The 25846-nt window shown below is 34.0% G+C and overlaps 1 protein-coding gene and 1 non-coding gene across 2 annotated transcripts in view; one reads left to right on the plus strand and one right to left on the minus strand.

The window, feature by feature from the left end:
- The window catches only part of LOC148956269 (ribosome biogenesis regulatory protein homolog), a 33765-nt gene extending 21487 nt beyond the window's left edge, over positions 1-12278 (minus strand). Inside the window, exon 1 of the mRNA XM_089094811.1 lies at positions 11993-12278. Within this exon, the coding sequence (XP_088950937.1) occupies positions 11993-12147 (155 nt within the window). The 5' untranslated portion in view covers positions 12148-12278. The remainder of the gene's footprint in view (positions 1-11992) is intronic.
- Positions 12279-20879: 8601 nt separating this feature from the next.
- Positions 20880-21075, plus strand: LOC148956270 (U2 spliceosomal RNA). Its single transcript, XR_016142632.1, has one exon. It is a non-coding gene; the product is annotated as a U2 spliceosomal RNA (small nuclear RNA).
- The last annotated feature ends 4771 nt before the right edge of the window (positions 21076-25846 follow it).

Genomic DNA, 25846 nt, shown 5'->3' on the forward strand with positions numbered 1-25846 from the left:
TAGCAACACACCATGGCATTCTCCTAAAGGGAGGTCAAATCATAATAACTAAATGCATGCGACAAGAAATCATGACCCATCTTCACACAGCTCACCTAGGCATTGTGAAAACAAAACAACGTGCACGCTCATGCGTTTTTTGGCTGACAACAACAAAACAACGTGCACATCACTAAGTAAATCTCAAGATGTGAAATATGTCAACAGTTTAGTTCATGCCAGCAAAAAGAACCCCTCCAGAACACAGATATTCCTGAATACCCATGGAACATGTGGGTACTGAATTACTGTTCTGGGAAGGAAGGAGTTATTTGGTAACTACTGACTACTACAGCCAATACATTGAAGTTGATAAACTAGACATTACAAGCTCAGGAAGCATTATTATCACACAGTTTGTGGTAACAAACTGTAAGCAAGGAGCAACCCAGCTCAATAGTAACCAAAACTCTAAAAGACTGAATTTTGATACCAATAGATATATCAAAAGAATCAGAATTTAATGCTGATTTCAAGTATATAAGTTTCGTTAAATTTAGTCTTACTCATCAAAAGTTACGCACCTAAGAAAATTTGCCTGATTTTGAAAAAAAGTGGGAAACAACCCCTAAAAGTCATAAAACCTAAATGAAAATCACACCATCAGATTCAGCATATCAGAGAACGATACTGTAGGGGCTTCAAGCTCCTATCTGCAAAATGTGAAATTTTTTATTTTTTGCCATAATAAAGATCACGGATGCGTTTTTTTTTTTTTGTTGATTTGTTTTTTTTTTCCCAGGGGTGATCGCATTGACCCAGTGGTCCTAGAATATGGTGGGAGGGTTCATTCAAACGAAAATTAAAAGTTCTAGTGTTCTTTTTAAATGACCAAAAAATGTGGAGGGCAACTAGGCCCCCTCCCACGCTCATTTTTTCCCAAAGTCAACCAAACAAAATTTGTAGATAGCCATTTTCTTCAGCATGGTCGAAAATATAATAAATATATCTTTTATGATGACTTAATCCCCCAAAGTCCCTAGAGGGAGGGCAGAAAGTTATGAACTTTACCCAATGTTTACATATAGTATTGGTTATTGGGAAATATACAGATGTTTTCAGGAGGGATTTTTTCTGGTAGTGGGGGGGGGGTCGGGGGCTACGTGGGAGGATCTTTACATGGAGAAATTTTTCATGGGGGAAGGGAAACTGCTATGAAGGGTCACTGAATTTCTCAGCATTATTTAAAAAAAGGATCAGAAATTTAATTAAAAAAAAACAAGTGTTTAAACTGAAAGTAAGGAGCAACATTAAAACTTAAAACCAACGGAAAATATTACGTATATGATTGGGTTCACCCCCTAGTCAATACCTCGCTCTTTAAACCAAAGATTTTTTAGTACTTTCATAAGAGCTATTTATTCTAATTAACGGCCTTTGCGATTAAGGGGGCATTTTTTAAAGAATTGGAACAAAATTCGAACTTTAGCATAAAGAGCGAGGTATTGACTAGGGGGCGAACTCCCTAATATACATATTAAAAACATATGAATATAGAAGTTTGTTACGTAAGTTAAATCGTAAGTTACATATATTTATTACTAATAGAAACGTTTGTAAATAAAATTCAACAACTTCCAAGAAATCCATTTAACCAAATAAAAGTAAAATTAATATGCAAATTTTGTTTAAATTATTCATGTACGGTGAGCCAAAATCCAAACCGGTATTAATTCAAAAACGTTCAAAAATTAAATTTAAAAATAACAAGTTTGTTTTTAACTGAAAGTAAGGAGCAACATTAAAATTTAAAACGAACAGAAATTATTCCTTATATGAAAGGGGCTGTCCCCTGCTCAACGCCTCACTCTTTACACTAAAGTTTGACTGTCACACAACTTTATTTTTTTATGACAATAAAAACCTTTAGCGTAAAGAGCGAGGCGTTGAGGAGGGAACAGCCTCTTTCATATATGGAATAATTTCTGTTCATTTTAAGTTTTAATGTTGCTCCCTACTTTCAGTTTTAAAAAATATTGTTTTTTTATATAATTAAGCTGAAGATCGAATTTGCACAACACAGGATTCCAAGAATACTTACATCTGACAACAGCCCCAGTTTGTAGCAGACAAATTTAGAAGATTTATAGAATAATGGAGAATCACACACCTCATATCCAGCCCCAAATACCTTCAGAGTAATGGCCTCAGTGAAAAGGCAGTCCAAACAGTCAAGAGGCTCATGTCTAAAGCATTTGCTGACAAATAAGATCCATACCTTGCTCTACTAAAATATCATAGCACTCCCATAGACGACTTAGCATCCCCTGCACAACTACTGATGAGCAGACAGCTAAGATTGGTAATGCCCTCAATTAGCCTTAAACCCAAAGCTGTGTCTATACAGGAGTTCAAGGCAGCCAGACAAAAGCAGCAAGATGGTAAGAAAGAGCCTTATGACAGGGGTACACACCCAATCAAGCCATTAACACCAGGTCAACCAGTATAGCTCAATAAAAATGGACAATCACATAAAAGATGGATCAAGGCCACAGTAGCCCATATATATAATAAGTCAAGCAACCATTCAGCGACTGTAGGGACAAAAGATAGAGTGGAAATAGGAAGTTTATAAGCCCCAGATACAGTACCAAGGAGTGCACCTACCAGTCGAACTACATGCCATTATTGACAAACGTGGAGGTGCCAAAGATACTTGAACCTTCCAAAGAGTTGCCAGAAAAGGCCAGCTCATCCAGCAACACTAATCAAAACTGTAGCCTGCTGGAAGAATCTTTCAAGACACCAAGAGCAAATCAACAACCAACTGATCAGTAAATTCAGAACACAACATCATGTTCCAAAGCCAAAACTATAGTGCTTCCACCACATACATATGTGAAGACAACTAGATCAGGGAGGATCTTAAAGGTACTGGTTAGGTTAAATCTATAGCTTGGACCATCCCTTAAGATTATTCTAAGGACAATAAGGTCAAAAGAAAGAAGATGTAGAGTTCTCTAGTTAAAGTGTTTAATATATGTTTCTTTATTTATTATGTTGCTTAGCCTATATTACATTTATTTTGTAGGTGCTTGGGTCACAATAGATGCTTAATGCTTGGAGTTTGATGCTTATATTTTCTTATGCTTGCTTGTTTAATGCTTACCACTTAATGTTTGATAGAATATTCTACATATGCCACAGTTTTTTTTTTTTTTTTTTTTTTTTTAATAATTTTATATTTAATAAAGAATTACTCTTTTCATAATCCTGTAAAAAATTTAAGGCATGAAATAGGGCAAGAATTTTGGAAATCTGACTTTAATCATTCCTGACATATTGGATTTATGACTGTTTTTTTTTTTTTCTATGTAGCAGGACAATTTCCAGAATCTAAACAGACTAAAAAGAAAGACAAGAGGAGTGACAAGATAAGGAGCCAATTCACATATAAAAACATCTGAAACATTATCAATATCACCATCTGAAACACCATCAGGGTTCACCTTTTTTTTCTTACTATTGGGAGAAATGGAAAAATTCATCTGTAAGACTTTTTTCATGTTATTTCATAGTAAAATGATGTAAGGAAAAGTCATCTGTGTGATTTTTCTAGCTTCAGTATATTAAAATAAAGAGAAAAATTATCTTTTGCTTGATTTGGTAAAATTCTATGGGGTGCACTTACATATCTAAAGCATTAGTTGAGGAAGGTGAATGAAATTTTCAGGAAAGAATCCAGAGTCTCAATGATTCCCTAGGAAGATATGTTAAAGTATATATCCCTACCCCTTCTTCCCCCAGAGAGCATTGGTCTTGACCTTATACTGATTTTAAGTTTAACTTTATAATCTACTGCTTTCATGTTAAGAGTAACTGAAAATTTTCTATTGTTGAAATGTAAAAAAAATCTTTTCAAATTGCCAAATGAAGGTAACCAATCTTTTGCACCCAGTTGACTAATTTAGGCCCTTGTATGTACATCAGTTTGGCTTAGCCAACTGGTGGGCTAATCTAAACATTTTACAGATACACAATCAGTTATATTAGCTACCTAGTTGACAATGAAAGTTTCCCCATATATAATGTTTAACTATGGAACTTTTTTGAATATAAACTAGCCTATGTGGTGGATATCCATTTGGGAGATACTACTGCTAATAACAATAATAACTTACTGCACCACCTAGTTGCCTGAGACCAACAGAGCTATGAATAGTCCTCTATCGTAATCTATTTACAGCTCTTTACACCCTTCCAATAAGTTTTCATTTCCCTTAAATCTTTCTTTTTGACCTCCTTCCGCCCAATTTGGGGACAACCTACTTTTCATTTGGCCTTAGATGGCTGGCAGAAAAGGATGATCTCTTGCAATCTGTCATATTTCATCTATAGCCTAGAACAAGTACAAGCCATCTTAACCTTTCTCTCATTATAGCCCTACACAGTGGGAAATAATCAGTAGTGGTTTTAGATCTCATAATCTAGAGGGGGAGGGGGGGGGGCAAGGTGTACCATATTAGTTTAAAAATATAAAATAAAAGGAACTTAACGTCAGATGTCAGAAAAACTAGAGGGGGTAGCTTCCCCCCCCCACCCAGGCCTAGAACCACCACTGGAAATTAACCTTTTTGTACAGCTTACTGTTTGAAATACAGTCTTTTAGATGGAAACCTGAAACAAACTGTAGACAATTCCTCTGGGAAAACATCTAAAACAAATCCTCCTCTGTCTTTTAGACCACCCACATTTTGTAGCCATACTTAACCACTGTAGCTTCTAATATTCTCATTTGGTTTGCAGACTTATCTTTAAAACCATACTGTTCTTCTCTTAAAACTTTGGTAAAATTCAAGACATGCTACTTTTTGCTATCTTGTAAAGTGGCTGGGATGGATCTACTGACTAAAGTGTGACCTGGGAAGGTATTTTGAAGTACCTACCTTCACCCCTTCTCCTTCCAAAGGGCAATGACCTTTAAAAATCCTTGTTTTATAAAAAATAAAACCTTGCAAAATAGATCTTCTGCTGAACTGAAGTATAAAAAAAAGTGTTTTTAACTTCACAACTTTGCTCAGTGCAAATTTATGAGGTTTCAAAGATCTGCAAACACACATCCTAAATTAGGAAAAATCCATTGATATGGCTTAAAATTCTAATTAAATAAGCAGGAATTGCATTTTTAAAAAACCAAAACCAGAGAAAAAGAAACTGAAAATTAAGAATTAATAATGTTTTGTCACAATTTCAATAGGTATAGACTTGTTGGTAAACATTGAGCAGTTCATATTATTGACCTACAAATAAAGTTGACATACCACTTGATGCCTTTTTTATGCTCTTTCTGAATATAATAATTGCTTTTGGCACAAATGAACTTTGGCCCTACCCTCTATATATGCCAATTCAGGGTATATATTTGCACATTACAGGGGGGGGGCATAAAATTTATTTCTGATGCAAATGAAAAATTTGGATTCAGGATGCAATTCCAACTATAGAGGTTAGTCTAAACTTTACCCCTAACCCCCTAATGTGCAAATATATAGCCTACCCTGCATTGGTATATATAGTAGTGGGAGTAAAGTTCATTTGCACCAAAAGTGATTATTATATTTGGAAAGAGCATAAAAAAAGACATTGAGCGGTATGTTCACTTTACTTGTAGGCCCTTTCTTTAAAACTCCTTGCTCATCATGGTGTCCCAGCCCCCACCTACTGTATTGCATATTTTTCTTACATTTGTCATACCACTGGTAGAATAAGCTTGCCTCATTTGGCATTACAGCCTGACTTCAGACCAGAAGGACTGCCTGAAAAAGATCCAATAATGAGCTCTTCTGGTAATGTCTAAATCTCCTGAAAACCCTTATTGCTCCCTTTTAAAACAATTTTCATATACAACTCTTTTGACATGCCATGATGAATTATGTTTTAAATTTGGTGTCAGTATCAGTGGCAGATCCAGAGGGGGGGGGGCAACGGGGTCGCATGCCCCCCCCCTAGCATAGTCTAAAGTAGTGTAATTTACTTAATTAAGATTAAGTTTGCATTAATTAAACTTGCTCCTAATGCAAGTTTACCAGATCACCCTATTTTGCCCCCCCCCCTTAAATTTTTTTTGGATCAATCTATTTTGCCCCCCCCCCCCCTAAAAAAATCCTGGATCTGCCCCTGGTCGGTATTTTGGAAAATCTACAGCTTTGTGAAATATTCCCCCTGAGTATCTCTCTTCACACCAAAGGCTCCTGCAACATGTAGCTCAACCAGGACCAAAAATTCAGCTGGTGCCAGCACAGCATATACAGTATGCAAGTAGAATTGTTCAATTGTTCATCAAGATTTTCAATTCTGCACCTACTCATCAATAATTGTATATATTTATTTTCTTTGGTTCATTATTCTTTTTATTTGTTTGACTCTGTTTTGTTTGAATCTCTGATATTTTGAATCAATGTATAATTTTGAATGACAGTGGCTATGGCTGTGATTTTCAAATGTTTTATATGTTTAGTGCCTTATTATGACAAGAACTGTTGCTGGTCAGCATGACTGTGTAAGGCATTTGAAAATAAAATTGTTTTATTATTATTATTATAATATGAACAGCTCAATACCAACTTGTGAAGTAAGCAAATTTCTAAGACATAGTTAGTTAGTTGTATAGTTGCTTTACTGAAGAATATTTTTGTTCTGTGTTTTGTAGTGTTGCTATTGAGTTGTCATTTCTTGTATTTGTAATGTGACATGCATATGGCTTTCTCATGTTTTGAATAAAATAAAATAAATAAATAGAAATCAGAAGAAGGTTAAAGTAGTAGCTTTGTAATTCTTCCTGGAGCATGTTTTTGGCTCTGGATGCATTAGGCTACAGAAAGTTCAAATTTTCTAACCTAGCTGCTTTCCAACAGAGCAAAAAGTAGCTTGTCTAGAATTCTATCAAATTAGGTAAATGCCAAATCCTCTCTAATTCATAGCCAAATTACCTAGGCTACTGAAGATTGTGAATATGGGTTAGGAAAAAGAAAAGAGTAAAATTCTACTTTAGTTACTTTTGGCTTCTTGGAAAAGGGGTTAGGTTAGGAAAATGAAACTTTCAGTGATGGGTCTACAGGCTAAGGTTTGTCCTGGGAAGGTATTGAAGTACCTACCTCCATTCCTTCTCCCTCTAGAGGGTCCTGAAATTTGCCTACATGATAGGTCTATCCCTATTGAAATTTTGGTAAATTTTTGCAGTTTGTATTATTGACTTACAAATAAAGTAAACATACCACTTGATGCCTTTTTTCATGCTCTTTCCAAATATAATAATCATTTTGTTGGATATGAATTTTACCCCCACACCTATAGGCTATATACCAATTCAGGGTATATATTTGCACTTTAGGGGGGGGGGGGGTAAACTTACCTCTCATTTAGGCTACATAAGAAATAAAATTTACACCCCCCTAATGTGCAAATATATACTCTGAATTGGTAGGCTATATAGCCTAAGGGTGGGGGTAAAATTCATTTCTGACAAAAATGATTATTATATTTGGAAAAGGCATAAAAGGCATCAAGTGGAATGTTTAATTTATTCATAAGTCAATAGGCTAATATGAACTGCAAAAAATTACCAAAACAAAACAACATTTTACTTTAATTTTCAGTTATCAGATTCTTTTTCTCTAGCTTTAGTTCTGATAATGCAATGCCTGTTATCAGAGTAGAATTTTAAACCATTTCAATGGGTTTTTTTTCTAAATTTAGGAAATGGATTTGCATATCTTTAAAACCTTATAAGTTGGGATTGAGCAAAATTGTGAAGCTGAAAACAATTTTTGGTAAAATTCTACTTTTGTTACTTTTGACTATCTTGGAAAGGGGTTGGGTTAGGAAAATGAAACTTTCAGGGATGGATCTACATGCTAAGGTATGTCCCGGGAAGGTAATTTGAAGTACTTACCTCCACTCCTCCCCCCCCCCTCTATATAATTGTCAGTTACTGCACATTACTAGTTGTTTTTACTCATATTTTATCCTGTATTACTATAATAATTATAAATCAATGCTTAACTTACACAACTTCAGCTTTTAACCTTGCTCATTAAAATATATTGCAAAATCCTATTTAAATCCTAAACCATTTAATTTCCTATCCTTTCTGACTATTGTTATGGTATAATAAAACCAGGTTTGTTGTGATGTCACAACTTTGCTTATCAGAAACGCTTACCCTTGAGGGTAGCAGGCACATGCCAAACACCTGTGTGTTGATAAGACCTTTTTAACTGTATTAATTAGGGAAAGGATTTGACAAGAGACCAGTAAAAATAACCTAATCCTTTTTAGAGGACAAATTATGTCATGGGAAGATGTTTTTGAAATCCCTCTTCCACCCAAACTCAAAATTTTCTAAAATTCTACTTTAGAAGCTTTTAAAGTATTCTAAAGCACTAAAAGATAGAGTGCTAAAAACATCAGAATCAACTTCAGAGGAGACGTTATATCACGGGAAGAGATTTTAAAATCTCCCTTCCCCCCAAACTCAAAATTTTCCAAAATTCTACTTTAGAAGCTTTTAAAATATTTCTAAAGCACTAATAGATAGAGTGCTAAACACATCAGAATCGACTTCAGGGGACACGTTATATCACGGGAAGAGGTTATTGAAATCCCCCTTCCCCCCAAACTCAAAATTTTCCAAAATTCTACTTCAGAAGCTTTTTAAATATTTCTAAAGCACTAATAGATAGAGTGATAAAAACATTAAAATCGACTTCAGAGGACACGTTATATCATGGGAAGAGGTTTTTTAAACCCCCCGTCCCCCCAAACTCAAAATTGTCCAAAATTCTACTTTTGAAGCTTTTTAAATATTTCAAAAACTCTAATAGATAGAGCGCTACAAATATCAGAATTGACTTTAGAGGACAAATTATGTTATGGGAAGATGTTTTTGAAATCCCCCCTCACCCCAAACTCAACATTTTCCAAAATTCTACTTCAGAAGCTTTTTTAAATATTTCTAAAGCACTAAGACATAGAACGCTACAAACAGCAGAATCGACTTTAGAGGACAATTTGTGTCATGGGATGATGTTTTTGAAATCCCCCTTCCCCTGAAACTCAAAATTTTCCAAAATTCTACTTTAGAAGCTTTTTTAAATATTTCTAAAGCACTAATAGATAGAGCACTACAAATATCAGAAGTAACTTTAGAGGACAATTTATTTTACAGGAAGATTCTTTTGGACTCCACCGTCCCCCCAAACTAAAAATTCTCCAAAATTTTACTTTAGAAGCTTTTTAAATAAAAACATCCCATGACATAACTTGTCCTCTTAAGCTCATTCTGATGTATTTAGTACTCAATTTCTTACCTAGACCCCAGCACCATGCCGGCACATCAACCAAATGCTGCCAACGAGAGGCTTGGTTAACTGCCACTGAAGTGTCACAACGTTGCTGGCATTCCGCTGGAAGAGGCAGCGGTGTTTGGTTGACTTTGAATTAATTTTGCGGCAATTCTTTATTGCATCAACCGCAAAGTTAAAGCTTTTTTTTCTTGTGAGGTTTAAGTATCTTGATTTTCCTGATTAGAAATCAAACAAGGCTTGCACTATTCCCAAATTTATAGGAAATTTCCCAGAAATCTTTGTGCCCCCCAAAATACAATTTGATTCCCCAAATCCCTAAAACTTATCCAATCATGTTGCCACCTCTAGTGATTTATCTCTAGTGATTATTCCTGCCAAATATTACTTTGTATACCATAATTCTTCACTACTCTCTTGTTCGTTAATTTTCGTCTCTTCTGTTACTTTGCATATAAACCAGACAGATACAATTGCAATGTACACGGTTCTTCATATGCTGACAAAAGTATCGTCTTTATGAGATTAAGTAATAAAAACAAGTTTTTTTTTAACTGAAAGTAAGGAGCGACATTAAAACTTAAAACAAACAGCAATTATACTGTACATGAAAGGGACTGTCTCATCCTTCACGCCTTGGTCTTTACATTACTTTAGTGTAAAGAGCTAGGGGTTGAGGAGGGGACAGCCCCTATCATATACGGAATAATTGAAAGTAAGTAAGAACTGAAACTGAAAGTAACGAGCGACGTTAAAACTTAAAATGAACAATAATTATTCTGTATATGAAAGGGGCTGTCCCCTCCTCAACCATTAGCTCTTTACGCTAAAGTAACGTAAAGAACAAGGTGTGGAGGAGGGGACAGTCCCTTTCATATGCAGAATAATTGATGTTTGATTTAAGTTTTAATGTCGCTCCTTACTTTTAGTTAAAAAAAACTTGTTTTTATTACTTAATCTCATAAAGATGATACTTTTTTCAATATATGAAGAACCATGTATATTGAAATTATATCTGCTTTAGAAATATTTAAAAAGCTTCTAAAATAAAATTTTGAGTTAGTGGGGAAGGGGGATTTTAAAAACCTCTTTCCGTGATATAACGTGTCCTCTGAAGTCGATTCTGAAATTTGTAGCGCTCTATTAGTGCTTTAGAAATATTTAAAAAAGCTTCTAAAGAAAAATTTTGGAAATTTTTGAGTTTGGGGGGAAGGGGGATTTAAAAACCTCTTCCTGTGATATAACGTGTCCTCTGAAGTTCATTCTGATGTTTTTAGCACTCTATCTATTAGTGCTTTAGAAATATTTAAAAAGATTCTAAAGTAGAATTTTGGAAAATTTTGAGTTTGGGGGGAAGGGGGATTTCAAAAACATCTTCCCATGACACAAATTGTCCTCTAAAGTTGATTCTGCTGTTTGCAGCATTCTATGTCTTAGTGCTTTAGAAATATTTAAAAAAGCCTGTTAATTAAATTTCCGGAAATTTTAAGTATGGGGTGAAGGGGGATTACAAAAACATCTTCTTTTGATACAAATTGCCATCTAAATTCGATTCTGATTTTTATAGTGCTCTATCTAACAGTGTTTTGGGAATATTTGAAATTTTTATAATGTATAATTTTGGAAAATTTTGAGTTTGGGGGGGAAGGGGGATTTCAATAACCTCTTCCCATGATATAATGTGTCCTCTGAAGTCAATTCTGATGTTTTTAGCACTCTTATCTATTAGTGCTTTAGAAATATTTTAAAAGCTTCTAAAGTAGAATTTTAGAAAATTTTGAGTTTGGGTGGAAGAGGGATTTCAAAACATCTTCCCATGACATAATTTGTCCTCTAAAAAAGGATTAGGTTATTTTTACTGGTCTCTCTTGTCAAATCCTTTCCCTAATTAATACAGTTTAAATGGTCTTGTCAACACAGAAGTGTTTGGCATGTGCCTGCTACCCTCAAGGGTAAGGGTTTCTGATAAGCAAAGTTGTGAAATCACAACAAACTTGGTTTTATTATACCATAACAATAGTCAGCAAAGATAGGAAATTAATTGGTTTAGGATTTAAATGGGATTTTGGAATATATTTTAAAGAACAAGGTTAAAAGCTGAAGTTGTGTAAGGTAAGCAGTGATTTATAATTATTATAGTAATATAGGATGAAATATGAGTTAAAACAACTAGTAATGTGCAGTAATTTACCATTATATAGAGGGGGGAGGAGTGGAGGTAAGTACTTCAAAGTACCTTCTCGGGACATACCTTAGCATGTACATCCATCCCTGAAAGTTTCATTTTCCTAACCCAACCCCTTTCCAAGATAGCCAAAAGTAACTAAAGTAGAATTTTACCTAATTTTGTTGTACTTCATTTAAGCAGAAGATCTATTTTGCTAGGTTTCATTTTTCATTTTTATAACCCATGGATTTTTAAAGGTCCTCAAAGGTCAGAACCCTCTAGAGGGGGAATGAGTAGAGGGGGGTACTTCAAAATACCTCTACATGACATGCTTTACCCTGTAGACCCATTCTTGGAAGTTTCATTTTGCTAACCTAACTATTTTCCAAACTAGCAAAAAGTAGCTAAAATAGAATTTTACTTCTAATTCATCTCTAGCTTTGTAACCATGATCCAGAACATACTCTCAAATAAATTAACTCACTTTAAATTTCCTAGATCTATTTCATCCAGATCATTTAGTAATAAGTTTCCTAAATCAACTTCTGGTTGTAAATGCTTGGAGACATGAATGCTCTGTAAAAGTTCTTCCTTTTCAGACAGTTTCTGCAGCACTTCAGATACGATTACGTCTGTCATCTCGTGTTAAATGTGAAAGTAATAATACTTGGGATAAGAGTCCAGTGTCTGTAATGTAAACAGAAATTCAGCTTTGGATTCGCAAAAGGCTGACTTAAAAGAAGCACATGTTTTTCTTATTTTGAAATTGTAACTATCATTTAGTGTTCTTAAGTGACATGATTTAAAATTAATCAAAATATTGTGCAAAAAGTTAATATCTTAAAGTTATAACACTCTGAGTTTTTTTTCAACTTTACATAGTAAATACTAAAATTTATCAAATAATTTGTTACAAGTGAGCTTTCAATGGCAACTTAAAACGCTACCTATAACATTACACATTCCTAGCTCTCACTTCGCGCTATATTTAAAGTGCCAGGACGGGAAAAAAATGTTTGATTCCGACAAGGGGAAACTAGCACAACCAGACTCATCTTGAAAAAATAAAAAAAATGAAAATTCAACTTCCAATAAAAAGAACTCTATGTATTGTTTGCAGTTTTAAGCAGGCCACCAGGTGTAGCAATAGGGATTTATGGCATTTGTAGCAATAGAAAAATTGTTTGGTTTATACTAAATGCGGTACTAAATACTGACTGCGAAAAAGGCGATATTATGCCCAAGGGTCATGAACTTACACCTTGTAATTTCTCCGACAGCGCCGCTTATAGCGCTAAAGATTGTGTCAACTAGGCTAGCCCCGCTCTCAATTAATGGGAGAAAATTGAATATGTAGACATATAAATGTGGCCTCTTTTTTCTCGAGCTATCTGGAGATCAGATTCCTTTGGGAGCTTTTACCTTGGAGACATACGAACTAATTACCTATTATTAGACTAGGTTCAGACATATAAAATGAAATAAACACAGATAAAAAAGCCAATAGATTTATTGAACTTACATACTTAGGTGCACAGCAATAGGTCACTTCAAATGACAATAACGGTGACAACGATGGAAGAATAAGAATTTTGTCTGAATGATCTCGACTCTGATCTACTAATCCTTTTTTAAAAAGCACTTTTACCCCACTACCAAACGCAGTTCTTTCGTCCTGCGCTGTAAGGACTGGCTTGCCATTGGCTCGCGTGGCCCAAGGACGCGAACCCTCGTCCAATAATAAGTCTTAAATATTTTTGATGATTTAGGCGTTCACACGGTTCTTATCGTTTAAACTTCCTTAGAAATATTGTGCGTAGCATTTTTCTTATTGCTCACTGTCTTAGCAAAATCCAAAGACTGCAGTTTCTTTTCTTTGCTGATTAAGGACTTTTTATTTTTGAAACTAGATTTAGCTTAATTATAGGAGTCAGAATTATCTTTAGAAAGAAGGACTTTATTTTGGTATTTTAAATACATCGCATTTTACTCATGGTACATATCACCCTTCCCATCAATTAATGACGCCCCGTCATTAATAACTGCTCGCCTTTGGGCTTTTAAAATGTTCGCCATTTATTAACTATTTCTTCTACATAATTATTTTATATATATGTTATGGCTTAATCAGGAGTGATAAAAATTTTCTCTATTACTTTTTTTTCTTATTCTACATCCCTATCTAAAATTCATCTACCGGACTAAGATTATTCATGGTTCTAGGCTAGCTACAATACTAAAGATTTTTTTTTTCAATTTTTACAAGGCTTTTTTTTATTTTGCTATTTATGTGACGTACTACATTCTATCTACGCTACATTAAACGGATAACATGATAACACTACACCTAATTCTACTTGAACGTCTAGCGGTACATACATAAATGATTTATAACAAGCAATATTGGGTTTACCATATTCGCTGGTAACATTAAAACACTTTCACTATTGGGATTTTTGAATTGTCAAAGTTATTAGGAAGTAACACATGTAGATTCACATCTATTCATCACCTTCGAGTCCTTAGTGTACTACACCCTTCTGTTGTAGATTATTGTCCTTCACTCTTTTTGTCTTGGCAAAAATTTTGAAGCATTTACGTTATGGTTTCTTCATGGAACAGTTCGAGCCTGACTGTCTTAACACGACAAGTTTTCTCTAATAGTCAACTGGGAAATGATGCTTCCCACTACAGGTGCTGGTGTTTTTTCTTCTCAGCATATCATTTTTAGGCTTTTTGGAGGCACATAGAGATTGTATTCTCGCGGAAAATTGTTCATTTGTGCCTTTTATAAAATTTTTAGCTCATGGCTTGTGTCAATTAGCCTTTGCGGTGATTCCTAAGTTAATCATGGAGTAATTGAAGCTTGGATTTGAAATGTGTTGTCCTCAAATTATAGTGACTTTTTTAACATATTGTCTTTAACTTCAACTTCAAACATCCTCAAATATCATTTAACTTCAAATATCGTTAAATATCGTTTATCTTGTACTGATCGATGGGGTTCTCAGAATTAAACTTCAAATTGTCTTTAATTTCAACTTCGAATATCTTCAAATGTCTCTAAATATCATTTAGGTTCGTAGGTTCGAATCCTACCGACCGCGCCATTTGTAGCAATAGGGATTTATGGCATTTGTAGCAATAGAAAAATTGTGTGGATTATACTAAATGCGGTACTAAATACTGACCGCGTCAAAGGCGATATTATGCCCAAGGGTCATGAACTTACACCTTGTAATTTCTCCGACAGCTCCGCCTATAGCGCTAAAGATTGTGTCAACTAGGCTAGCGCCGCTCTCAATTGATGGGAGAAAATTGATTATGTAGACATATAAATGTGGCCTCTTTTTTCTCGAGCTATCTCGAGATCAGATTCCTTTGGGAGCATTTACCTTGGAGACATACGAACTAATTGCCTATTATCAGACTAGATGCAGACATATAAAGTGAAATAAACACAGATAAAAAGACAATATATTTATTGAAATTACATACTTAGGTGCACAGCAATGGGTCACTCCAAATGACAATAACGGTGACAACGATGGAAGAATAAGAATTTTGTCTGAATGATCTCGACTCTGATCTACTAATCCTTTTTTAAAAAGCACTTTTACCCCACTACCAAACGCAGTTCTTTCGTCCTGCGCTGTAAGGCCTGGCTTGCCATTGGCTCGCGTGGCCCAAGGACGCGAACCCTCGTCCAATAATACGTCTTAAATTCTTTTGATGATTTAGGCGTTCACACGGTTTTTATCGTTTAAACTTCCTTAGAAATATTGTGCGTAGCATCTTTCTTATTGCTCACTGTCTTAGCGAAATCCAAAGACTGCAGTTTCTTTTCTTTGCTGATTAAGGACTTTTTATTTTTGAAACTAGATTTAGCTTAATTATAGGAGTCAGAATTATCTTTAGAAAGAAGGACTTTATTTTGGTATTTTAAATACATCGCATTTGACTCATGGTACACAGGGTGCCAAATTAAAAAAAAGGAAAAGTAGGTGAAAAATCAGTAAAAACAATCTAAAGACATATGACACCAAACCATAGCCTTGGTATATATATATATATATATATATACAGGTATGGTTTGGTGTATATATATATATATATATATATATATATATATATATATATATATATATATATATATATATATATATATATATATATATATATATATATATATATATATATATATATATATATATATATATATATATATATATATATATATATATATATATATATATATATATATATATATATATATATATATATATATATATATATATATATATATATATATGTGTGTAAATATATGTATACATATACTTAACCTACTTACAAAAATGAGACATTAGAATTAGTTAACACAAAATCATTATCCTAGTGTAAACTGGGTCGGGCAAAAATTGGAATGCGAGTGGCAGAATTGTTTGTGATTTTGTTGAATCAATATCTTATTTGTCTGTTATCATGGGGTATGGTTGTCTTCTCCGTGCTTTGACTCCCAGGCCTCAGGTATGTTCTCTTTTTATCTTGTATGTTATTTGGTTATTGTTCTCTTTTTTTTAGTTGTTGCTCATATTGTGTTTTTTTTTTTGTTTTTTTTGTATCCCCCTTGTATCCCTGGCGTTTCGAGGGGGAAAGGGACATTGTATTCCCATTTTGTATTTATTGGTGAATAAACTCTGAACTCCATTCTGAAGAAAACTGTTTAAGCGCATTCTTTTGCATTACAATTTTTGAAGAGCCCTTTAATTGAGATATGGTTAACGCCTGTTTTTCTAAATTAGGACGCTGAACAGGGTTTCCAATTCCAGTCTATGAATTCGGTTATTTAGTGAGAATACAAAATCATGTCAATTTCTCTGTATAGTGTATCTAAATTTAAATCTTTAAAAAAAGGTTGTGTTTTGAATAGCAGTTGTATTTATGATCAAAAGATATGTTTTAAGCACGGTTCCCAACTGGACACATTTTATGTCAAAAAAACTTATGCCCATTTGCTGGCTAAGAAAAAAAATGACATATAAAGGTATATTCTAGAAATATAGGGCATTAAAAGGCAAAAAAGGGACACATTTTGTAAATTCATCCCATTATATTTTGTGAATTTATTCGATCGAAAGCTTCTTTTGAGAGTTTATAATATACTATGAGTGGTCGTTTATGTGACCATCCTTCTTTATTTAAATAAATCCGCCAAAAGTAAACGGAGGGCATCCAGCCCCCTCCCAAAGCCTATTCAATCGAAATCTTGGGATAACCATTATATTCCACATAGTTGAAAAGAGTAGCATCTCCTTTCAGCCGTTTAGTACTTATGACAGATATAAAATTACACAATAAAGATAGCTAAGCATAAAATACCCAGTGTAATGAATTCAAAACAAAAGGCCTTTTCAGCAGTTTCATAATACCTAGAGGAAAAAATGCAAATGAACAAACTGGACCATTAAATGAGACAAGATCAAGAGGAGGAGCAGTATCTTTGTTATATTTTTACGAGTCAAGCAGAAATTAGTGGGGGGGGGTCAAAGTCTGTATGCTGCAGTGAGTTATTGTTAGTAGTAGCTGGAGATGGCTGATATGATTTCTATCATCATAACTACCGCAAATACCAAGTGAAAAGGTAAAACAATTAAAATTACCTGGTTTCTTTGTTTAAATTAACTTAATATACGAATGCTGTAATTAAATTAATTCAGTAAATTGGCATGACTATGATTTTATGGAGACTTCAAAGATGCTATGTACAGAAGGAAAATTTTTTGTGTTTTCTATATTCTTCTGAAAGCAATGAAGTCGCGTACTTGTTGCACACTTTTCGTCTTCTAAAAGAAAATCCACCCTGACCTCCTCCCTGGTGCCCTTTAAAGTGCCAAAGGAAGTTCTTGACGCGTCTTGATTGTGAAATATAATTATATGTTTAATTGATCCACATATTTTTACTTTTGTTTACACTCGTATGGGCAAAACGGACAATGCTTAAAATATAATAATGCTAAATATTAAATTTTAGGCATTAGTGCTGGCTTTTTTAATTATTTTTAACATTAGTGTTAAATTAAATAATAATTGACATTAATTCTCTTCAGTACTATCGTAATGATTGAAGTTATAATACTCTTCTTCAAATATATTCTTCACTATATTAAGCGTAATTTTATTATGTAAGAACTATTTAGTCAATTTTTTGTTTATCAAAACTATTTTTCTTCTCGCAATTTGGTAGTGTTTTCAAATTTAATTTCACGAAATTCCAATTCTGGATGATGATAGTCAACTATTCCTTTCGGTGACCAAACTCGTAATAGATTCCTCCCTTGTCCCTTTAAGTTTACACATAAAATTAAATTTTCTAGATAAATTTTGAGCTTACTATGAATATTCTTTTCATGCTTAGGGTCATCTAGGGAATTATGACATAAGTTTTTCAAATAGATGGCAAGAAAATAGAAATTAATTTATCGTCTAATAATCGCCCAGATAAGAATACCTCTAGGAATATAACGGAATTGAAAAAACATGAGATTTGAAAAATAATGTCATTCATCAAAAATACCATTCCTACGACATCTCCCCTGATCTTTACAACTCAGTTAAATTCTTCCTCATATATTCTCTTAAATCTCCCAATATTTACACCGGTTCACGCCCTCAATGAAAGATCCAAAAGAACTTCTTCACTTTTGCGAAAAAATAAGAAAAGAGTAAGAAAATAATATTTAACAAAGATTAAGTAATGTAATAAACGAAATTAGCGGATAAAGGAAATGAGCAAAGAATATTAAATAGGTAAAAAAATAATCATTTCCGTCTCTCCCGCCTTTATTCCATCCATTTGGGGAGGGGGTTGTCCCTCCCCGCGTTCACTGGTTTTGTTCCTACACTATGATTTCTTTTTATTTTTACTTTAATGATATTTTACAGTCATCTTCTTCATTGTTTGATTTATTCATCTGTCTGATGCCCTCTAACAAGTTTTTACATATTGGGGTGGTTTTAAACTATAGTTGTTGTTTGTTAGGCATAATAAATTTCTCTCTCATCTTTTTGTTAGCTGACTGAAAATTTTAGCTGTTTTGCAATATAAAATGTGAATCGTGCTTACGTGTAGCAATGCCAGTCATTGCCATAAAATAAAGCTTTACCTCATCTCCAACATAAAGAAAAACTCCTTCACCATTAATTAGGACATTTCTCCGTGGTCAGGTGGACTGATTTAAAGAAGAATTGTCAACTGTGGGTTTAATACAATTTATTTTGAATCTGTCAGATTTAGAATTTTTTCCATTGAGAGGGAAGAACCCACATGGCCAATACTGGTAGCATGAATTAAAACAAAGTAAGTAATTAATAATTTTAACCCAACATTGGCCAAACACCTTCGACGCAGAAGATCTGAAATACGATTGATTGTTAAAGTCATTATATTTGGGCAAAGCCCTTGCCCAAAATGTCAGATGGCCGTGAAAATTCTTCATTTTCCGCCTATTTAAGAGTTGGTTGAACGCTAAGTAGAAAAACTTGTGTTGGTAAATGAAGAATCTTACAGATTTTAATTCGTAAATGATAAGAATAGTAGATAAGTAAAGAAAAAAAAACCGGACAAATTAATTATCTCTTGAAACTAAGGGTCTTAGCTCTAAATTATCATGGAATTCCTTACTACTTTCATTGAAAAGTCACAAAGTGTTAGTTTAAAAAAAGGAAAAAAAATTCTTTTTTTTTACTTATATATATATATATATATATATATATATATATATATATATATATATATATATATATATATATATATATATATATATATATATATATATATATATATATATATATATAACACACATAAAAAAAAAAAAAAAAACACACACACACACACACACACACACACACACACACACACACACACACACACACACACACACACACACACACACACACACACACACACACACACACACACACACACACACACACACACACACACACACACACACACACACACACACACACACACACACACACACACACACACACACACACACACACACACACACACACACACACACACACACACACATATATATATATATACATATATATATATATATATATATATATATATATATATATATATATATATATATATATATATATATATATATATATATATATATATATATATATATATATATATATATATATATATATATATATATATATATATATATATATATATATATATATATATATATATATATATATATATATATATATATATATATATATATATATATATATATATATATATATATATATATATATATATATATATATATATATATATATATATATATATATATATATATATATATATATATATATATATATATATATATATATATATATATATATATATATATATATATATATATATATATATATGTGTGTGTGTGTGTGTGTGAGTAACATATTCAAACACTTCTGTCCAGTAAATCTCACTGAAAATCCCCTATATCTTATAAACTATAGTACAAATGGTGCAATCAAACATGTCTCCCTCGTCCTTGCTAACTACGCACCCATTTAAATTGATAAATAGTACGTTGGCTTGTTGTTTTTACGTATATTTGTTAAAGAAATTGAAAAGACAACGAAATTCCCCTCCCTGGACTCTAAAGGATACTCTTCCCCCCCCCCTCAGGGCCGTGTCCATAATATTGTTTGGGAGCTAGGGGTACAAAAAGTTAAAAATTCATCGAAAATTTGTTTAAATGCAATGCATTACGTTTGAACGAGTTGGACAAAAATATCGGGGGGGGGAGGGGGCATTGGATCCGGCCTTGCCCCTTTAGTTTCCATGAATTGACACTCTTGATCAATACCGGTGGTATCAACTGGCGGAGTGACAATTCTCATTACAAATGAGCGTGTTTTCTTGGGTATTTTTGTAAAACATATTCAGAACACAAGAAAATTTTCCGCTCTGAATTATAAAAATTACTTTCCCCCCCCCCTTAATTACCGCGAATTAACGCAGTTCATCAACGCTAGTTCCGACTATTGTCAGCGAAAGGGCCAAGATCATATATCTCTGATTTAAGGCCTATCTTCTCTGATTTTGGTTTTTTTGGATGACAATTGTGACCAAGTCTTAATTGGAAAATTTTCAGTTTACCATTAAAATTTTGAAATAAATTTTGATATTATGGGAAATGTCTTATGCTTTTCAGAAAAATCCAAAGACGAACTAATGAGTTTAGTGAATGTTATTTGAGCATTGGAACCGAAATTAAACTGGCCGTAAACCTTGTTACTCGTATTCTAATAAAGTCTTTGACAATCCTTATTCAATAATCGCTTCTCGGCCTTTTATCTAAGATCAAAGTGAAGTATCTGTTCTTATCAGCTTAATACCTAATAGGGTCCCTACATGGGGCTTAGCCAGAATATTAAACCTATTTTTGGAAACCGGAGGGATGTCGGGGCTTGCTCCGCTCCCTCAATGCATTGGCCTGGTATTGCAGTATCTTTGGAATAGGCGCACCTCTATCAAGCAGAAATCAAATTCCATGCACCAAAATAAGTCCCCATGTATCTTTTATTGAAAATAGTCCGTAATTATTAACTACTGAAATTTAAATAGAACCAAGATTCGAGTAGAATTGCTGAAGCATTGCTGATTGTTTTTTGCCTCAGACGGCTTGGCTCTGTTGTGGGTTGTTAGTAGTAGTAGTGATGACTATAGCCCCCTTTGTTTTTTAACGAGAAAATATTTGCCATAACCAGTAAAACGGCCACTAAGTTCTCAGAAATTAAAGTTTTGACTATTCAGTCATGTTGATAAGAGAGTGAGAAACCCCTGATTTTCTTTTCTCAAAAAGGTAAATTTGCAATCAAACAATTAAGACGTTTGACTATGAAAATGATATAGAACATTGCTATTTTTGAAAATAATATCGAGACTTGATTCATTGATGTGAAAAAGTTGTGTACAACTGCATCTCTTTAATTAGTTATAGCTACTGAATGGCATTCAAAGCAACCGGATTTATCTCGGAAGATGTTAGTAAAAATGTTAGATTTTAATGAATATTTACTTGACTAGCAGGGTTGCCACCCTGGCCTTGGAGAATTTACTAAATCAGAGAGGAAAAATGTACTGAATCCCATCTGTTTTTACTAAATACTCAAAAAATTTTTTTGCGCACCATCAAGCATCGAATTTTACTATAGGAGGATAATAAATAGGAATTCTACAATCTTTTTTCCTCTCTTTTTTTCTCTCTTCCTCTTTTCTTTCGTTTTCATAGTACGATTGAAAATTCCGGAAACCCATAAGTTCAAAAATCCTTTTTTTTATTATTTAGATGTACTACTGGATAGGCTTCATATTCCAGATGCGGTGTATCCAAGACGTCAAACAATAGTCTCGAATCTTAGATTCTGGAAATCCTGCTGGTGAAGCCCGGCTTTAAATTTATCAATGGTTTTCAGGTTATAAAATTCAGATGTATTGAAAAATTAAAAAAAAATCAACGAAGAAAAACAGCTACAACTCTTATTCACGAAGTAATTCAGGCGATGGAGTGCTTAGAATCTGAGCGGTGTTTGAAAGTGACGGCTTTAGAAATTTGTCCCCCAGTTTCCGTTTTTAGGTTTGAAATGTAAAACCTTCAATTTTGCATTTTTAAGAGGAAATTTGTCAGTTTTTAAACACTAAATGGGATGGTCTTTAAATAAGGGATAAGCTGCTTACAAAGATTTCTGGCACATTTTAAAGAAACTAATTTTGGATTTTTTTGAACTGATTTTTTCTGGATCCTCTCTCGTTCATATTCAAGGGAATCAAAAACCAAAAAAATCCATGTCATTTCAAAACGGAAATGACGTAATCGGCTACTGGTTTAGTCGTAAAAATATGTCCATTAAAACGTGCACCTCAAATTGGACTAGGGCTGCCAAGAAAAAGAAAACTTATACAATATACAATAATTAGTTTAAAAAAAATAACATTGTATCAATAGTCTTCTGATCAGGCAAATCATACAAATTGAAAAGTAAGAAGAAAATTATGTAGTCACAATTAAAAAAATTCGCCCTTAAAAGGCTTTAATAGTCCTCGGCCTCATTTGAATTTACAGTATCCACTAGTGTCGAATTCTGACTAAAGGGATCTACTTGTTTATATTTCTTGATAGCACGAGTCAAATCGCTGGGGATCACCCAGTCATGTACTCCACTTGACGACCAGAGAACAAGTTGCTGCGTTTCCATCAGGGACGAAACACTCGAGACATTTAGCCAATTCCGGTTTTTAGTTTTAAGGACCGAAAAAATCAAGAACTGTCTCTCTGCTCCAGCACTTGAATGGGGGTAGCGGCAGAGAGTCAGAAAGAACATGGGCAAGTATGGAAAAAGCTCGTTTCCAGCAGCGTCTTTAAAAAGGGACAAAGCTAACTAACAAACGTAGCAGCTGTTATGAGAGTCTGGGAAAATTTTCTGAAAACAAATTAAGCCGGCATACCAGTCCTGATTTTAAACAGTTTTGCCTTTCAAACCAAGTATCAAGAAGGAGCCAAGAGAAAAGTAGAGATTTTTAAGCACTAGGGTTGACGCGAAATCGTAAAAATGAGAGCAATCGTAGCCATAATATCTAACGTAGTCAAAATCAGATTTTGTAGTGAATGGACCCTAATTTTTTTCCCCGAATTCATGGAAAATAACAAAAGTTCTTTTATTATAAATCATGACTTTTTACTAGATTTCGGGAAATTTACTAGATCCTCTAAATTTACTAGATTTTTTTAATGGATCTAGTAAAATCTTACTGACGGTGGCAACCCTGCCTTCATGACAGGATTTTTCAAAGCGTTGTATATTTTGAGTGCCTTCTTCTTGCTTGCCTTATCTAAAGCGCCCTCGTCTAAGGCGTGACTACTGTAAAACAATAACAAAGCATTCCAGGTTTCTAATGGCAGTCTGATGACTGCCTAAAAGCTGATCCATCTCGTTGAAACCACCGATAGCAACTGTTTCGCTTCAATTTTAGCAAACTTATGATGGTCACGAAATTCTCCAGTCCTCTTGGGACTATGGGTAATGTAGTGTATTGTATCATGCACACAAGACTCTAACCAGTCCGGCAAGGTTTTATATGCTGCTGAAGCACAGAGCGCCAACGAGTGACTTGTGCAGCCGACAGTGAAAAGAGACGACACTTCAGTTTTAAAAAGGGTACCAAGCCCACGATGGGCACCTATGTTGACTGAGGCATTGTCATAGCCAATACCAAGAAAGTGATTCATCACAATACCATGGTCTTTTAAATGCTTGCCATTAAGTTCTTTCTGTCCCTTGGACGATGCATCTTTCGCTTCAAGTAAACCAAGAAATGCTTTTTAACGTCATCGCTACTATTCTTGTAGCGCACCATTATACACATACACTTTGCCATGTATCTATCTATCGTTTCATCAACAATGACTGAAAAAGGACTATTTTTCAGTTCCACGTCTAATTTCTCAAGTCCATAGGGCCCAATGACCGCTTTTATGATTTCACTTGCCTTTGTACGCTTTACTTTTACTCCATTGGTGATTTTCGAGTCGGGAAAAATTTCCCTTACTAAGGGTGTCAATGTATCAGCTTTTCTGAAAGGGATGCCTTCAGAGGCTATCCACGCCGCCATTTTCGCTTCATCTATCGCAATCCTGCGAGCTATCCTCATCTTGTTTCTAAATTCTTCGTTGGATTCCAGAACTTCCTCAGTCTTAACCTGGCCCCTTTTTAGGCCGATTTCTTCAAAATCGACGAGCGACTAGGAATTTTCTCTAGAAGAAAATCGGCTGATTCCTTGTAAAAAACGGCCGTTTTTATCGCTGAATGGTTAATTATCGACAAATAATCAGTCCGTCTAAACCACAGTTTATATAATTAGGCAATAAGTTTACCGCAGATGATTTCTGGCTCTTCATTCTCGGTGCGAACAAAAAGCTCCTCCCACTTATTTCTGCACTTATGGGTTAGTGAAAACCCATATGCGTCAATCAATGAGACTAGGTTACAAAGTGCATTATTCGTAATTTCGAAAGCAGAAAAAAGCTAGGTGAGCCTGCCATGTGTTTTGAAAATTTTCCATCTCACATGTATGAAATATTTCATATACGAATTATGACCTAATACGTCATTTATATACTGCAGACTCAACTTATTAGCCCATGCAAGATTTTATAAAAAAGGGGGCGAGGGTTTGATGAAATTTGTGAAAATGAGGAATTTTTTTCTTCCAATAACTGGTGGAATGGGTGTGATGGTTTCAGGGGCGGATCCGGGATTTTTAGGGGGGGGGTGCAAAATAGGTTGATCCGATAAACTTACGTTAGGAGCAAGCTTAATTAATGCAAACTTGCGTTAATTAGGTAAATTACACTACTTCAGACTACTTTAGGGGGGGCACCCCTCGCCTCCCCCTCCCCCCATCTGGATCCGCTACTGGATGGTTTATCATTTTTTATCCCCGTCGTGATATTTATTTTCTACGATATTTATTTTCTAGATAAGACTAGTTTCGTTTTCAATCAATGTTTTCGTATAAAATCGGCAGACCTTTCCTGAACTTTAAACAATAAACACCTTTCTTTGAAAGTCTTGGCACTTTGTGAATTTAGATAGCGGTAAGGGTTCCTGATTGAGACCAATTTTAGGAAATGGGATCTAATTATTGGTTGCTGTGGTAAAAGTTGCCACAGTACTACAGACAATTAAATCAAACCAATATCAATAAACATATGGGAAAAGTGGAAGTGACTATATTTAATTTAGCTGCAAGTATACATTCATCCCCACCACGTAATTTCCCTTTGAGAAAAAATTGATAAAACTTTTAAAACTGAAATATCAATGCGAAGCACCAAATATCACAATCAAATGTCATCGCTTTATGGCATTTTTCAAATAAAACTTATTTTTAACTTGATTATCGTTGTAAATTCATTTATCCATACTTTATAGATAAAGTATTTAAAGTTTGAACAATTCATAGTAAGTGATAAATATCCAAGCCAGAGTTGGATGTAATTTCATGTGCTAATGGACGATATGGGAGTGTAATAGTATCTTCTAACGGAATTATTTTTGGCATAGACCAGTGAAGTCAAATTCTCAAGCCCGATATGTTCTCAAAATAGGTTCAGTTTGATCCCCATTGTAATGGTCTTGAGTTCAACCAATCCTTTTCTTTTTATTTTTCTTTTTCTACATAGACGTATACGATTGTTACTATGTAGATGAAACCTTGTAAAGAGCGAACCTCGGCCCATAG

Source organism: Artemia sp. Qi Xiang Cuo, chromosome 1 (genome assembly GCF_049724085.1).
Source record: "Artemia sp. Qi Xiang Cuo chromosome 1, ASM4972408v1, whole genome shotgun sequence".
Classification (NCBI taxonomy): domain Eukaryota; kingdom Metazoa; phylum Arthropoda; class Branchiopoda; order Anostraca; family Artemiidae; genus Artemia; species Artemia sp. Qi Xiang Cuo.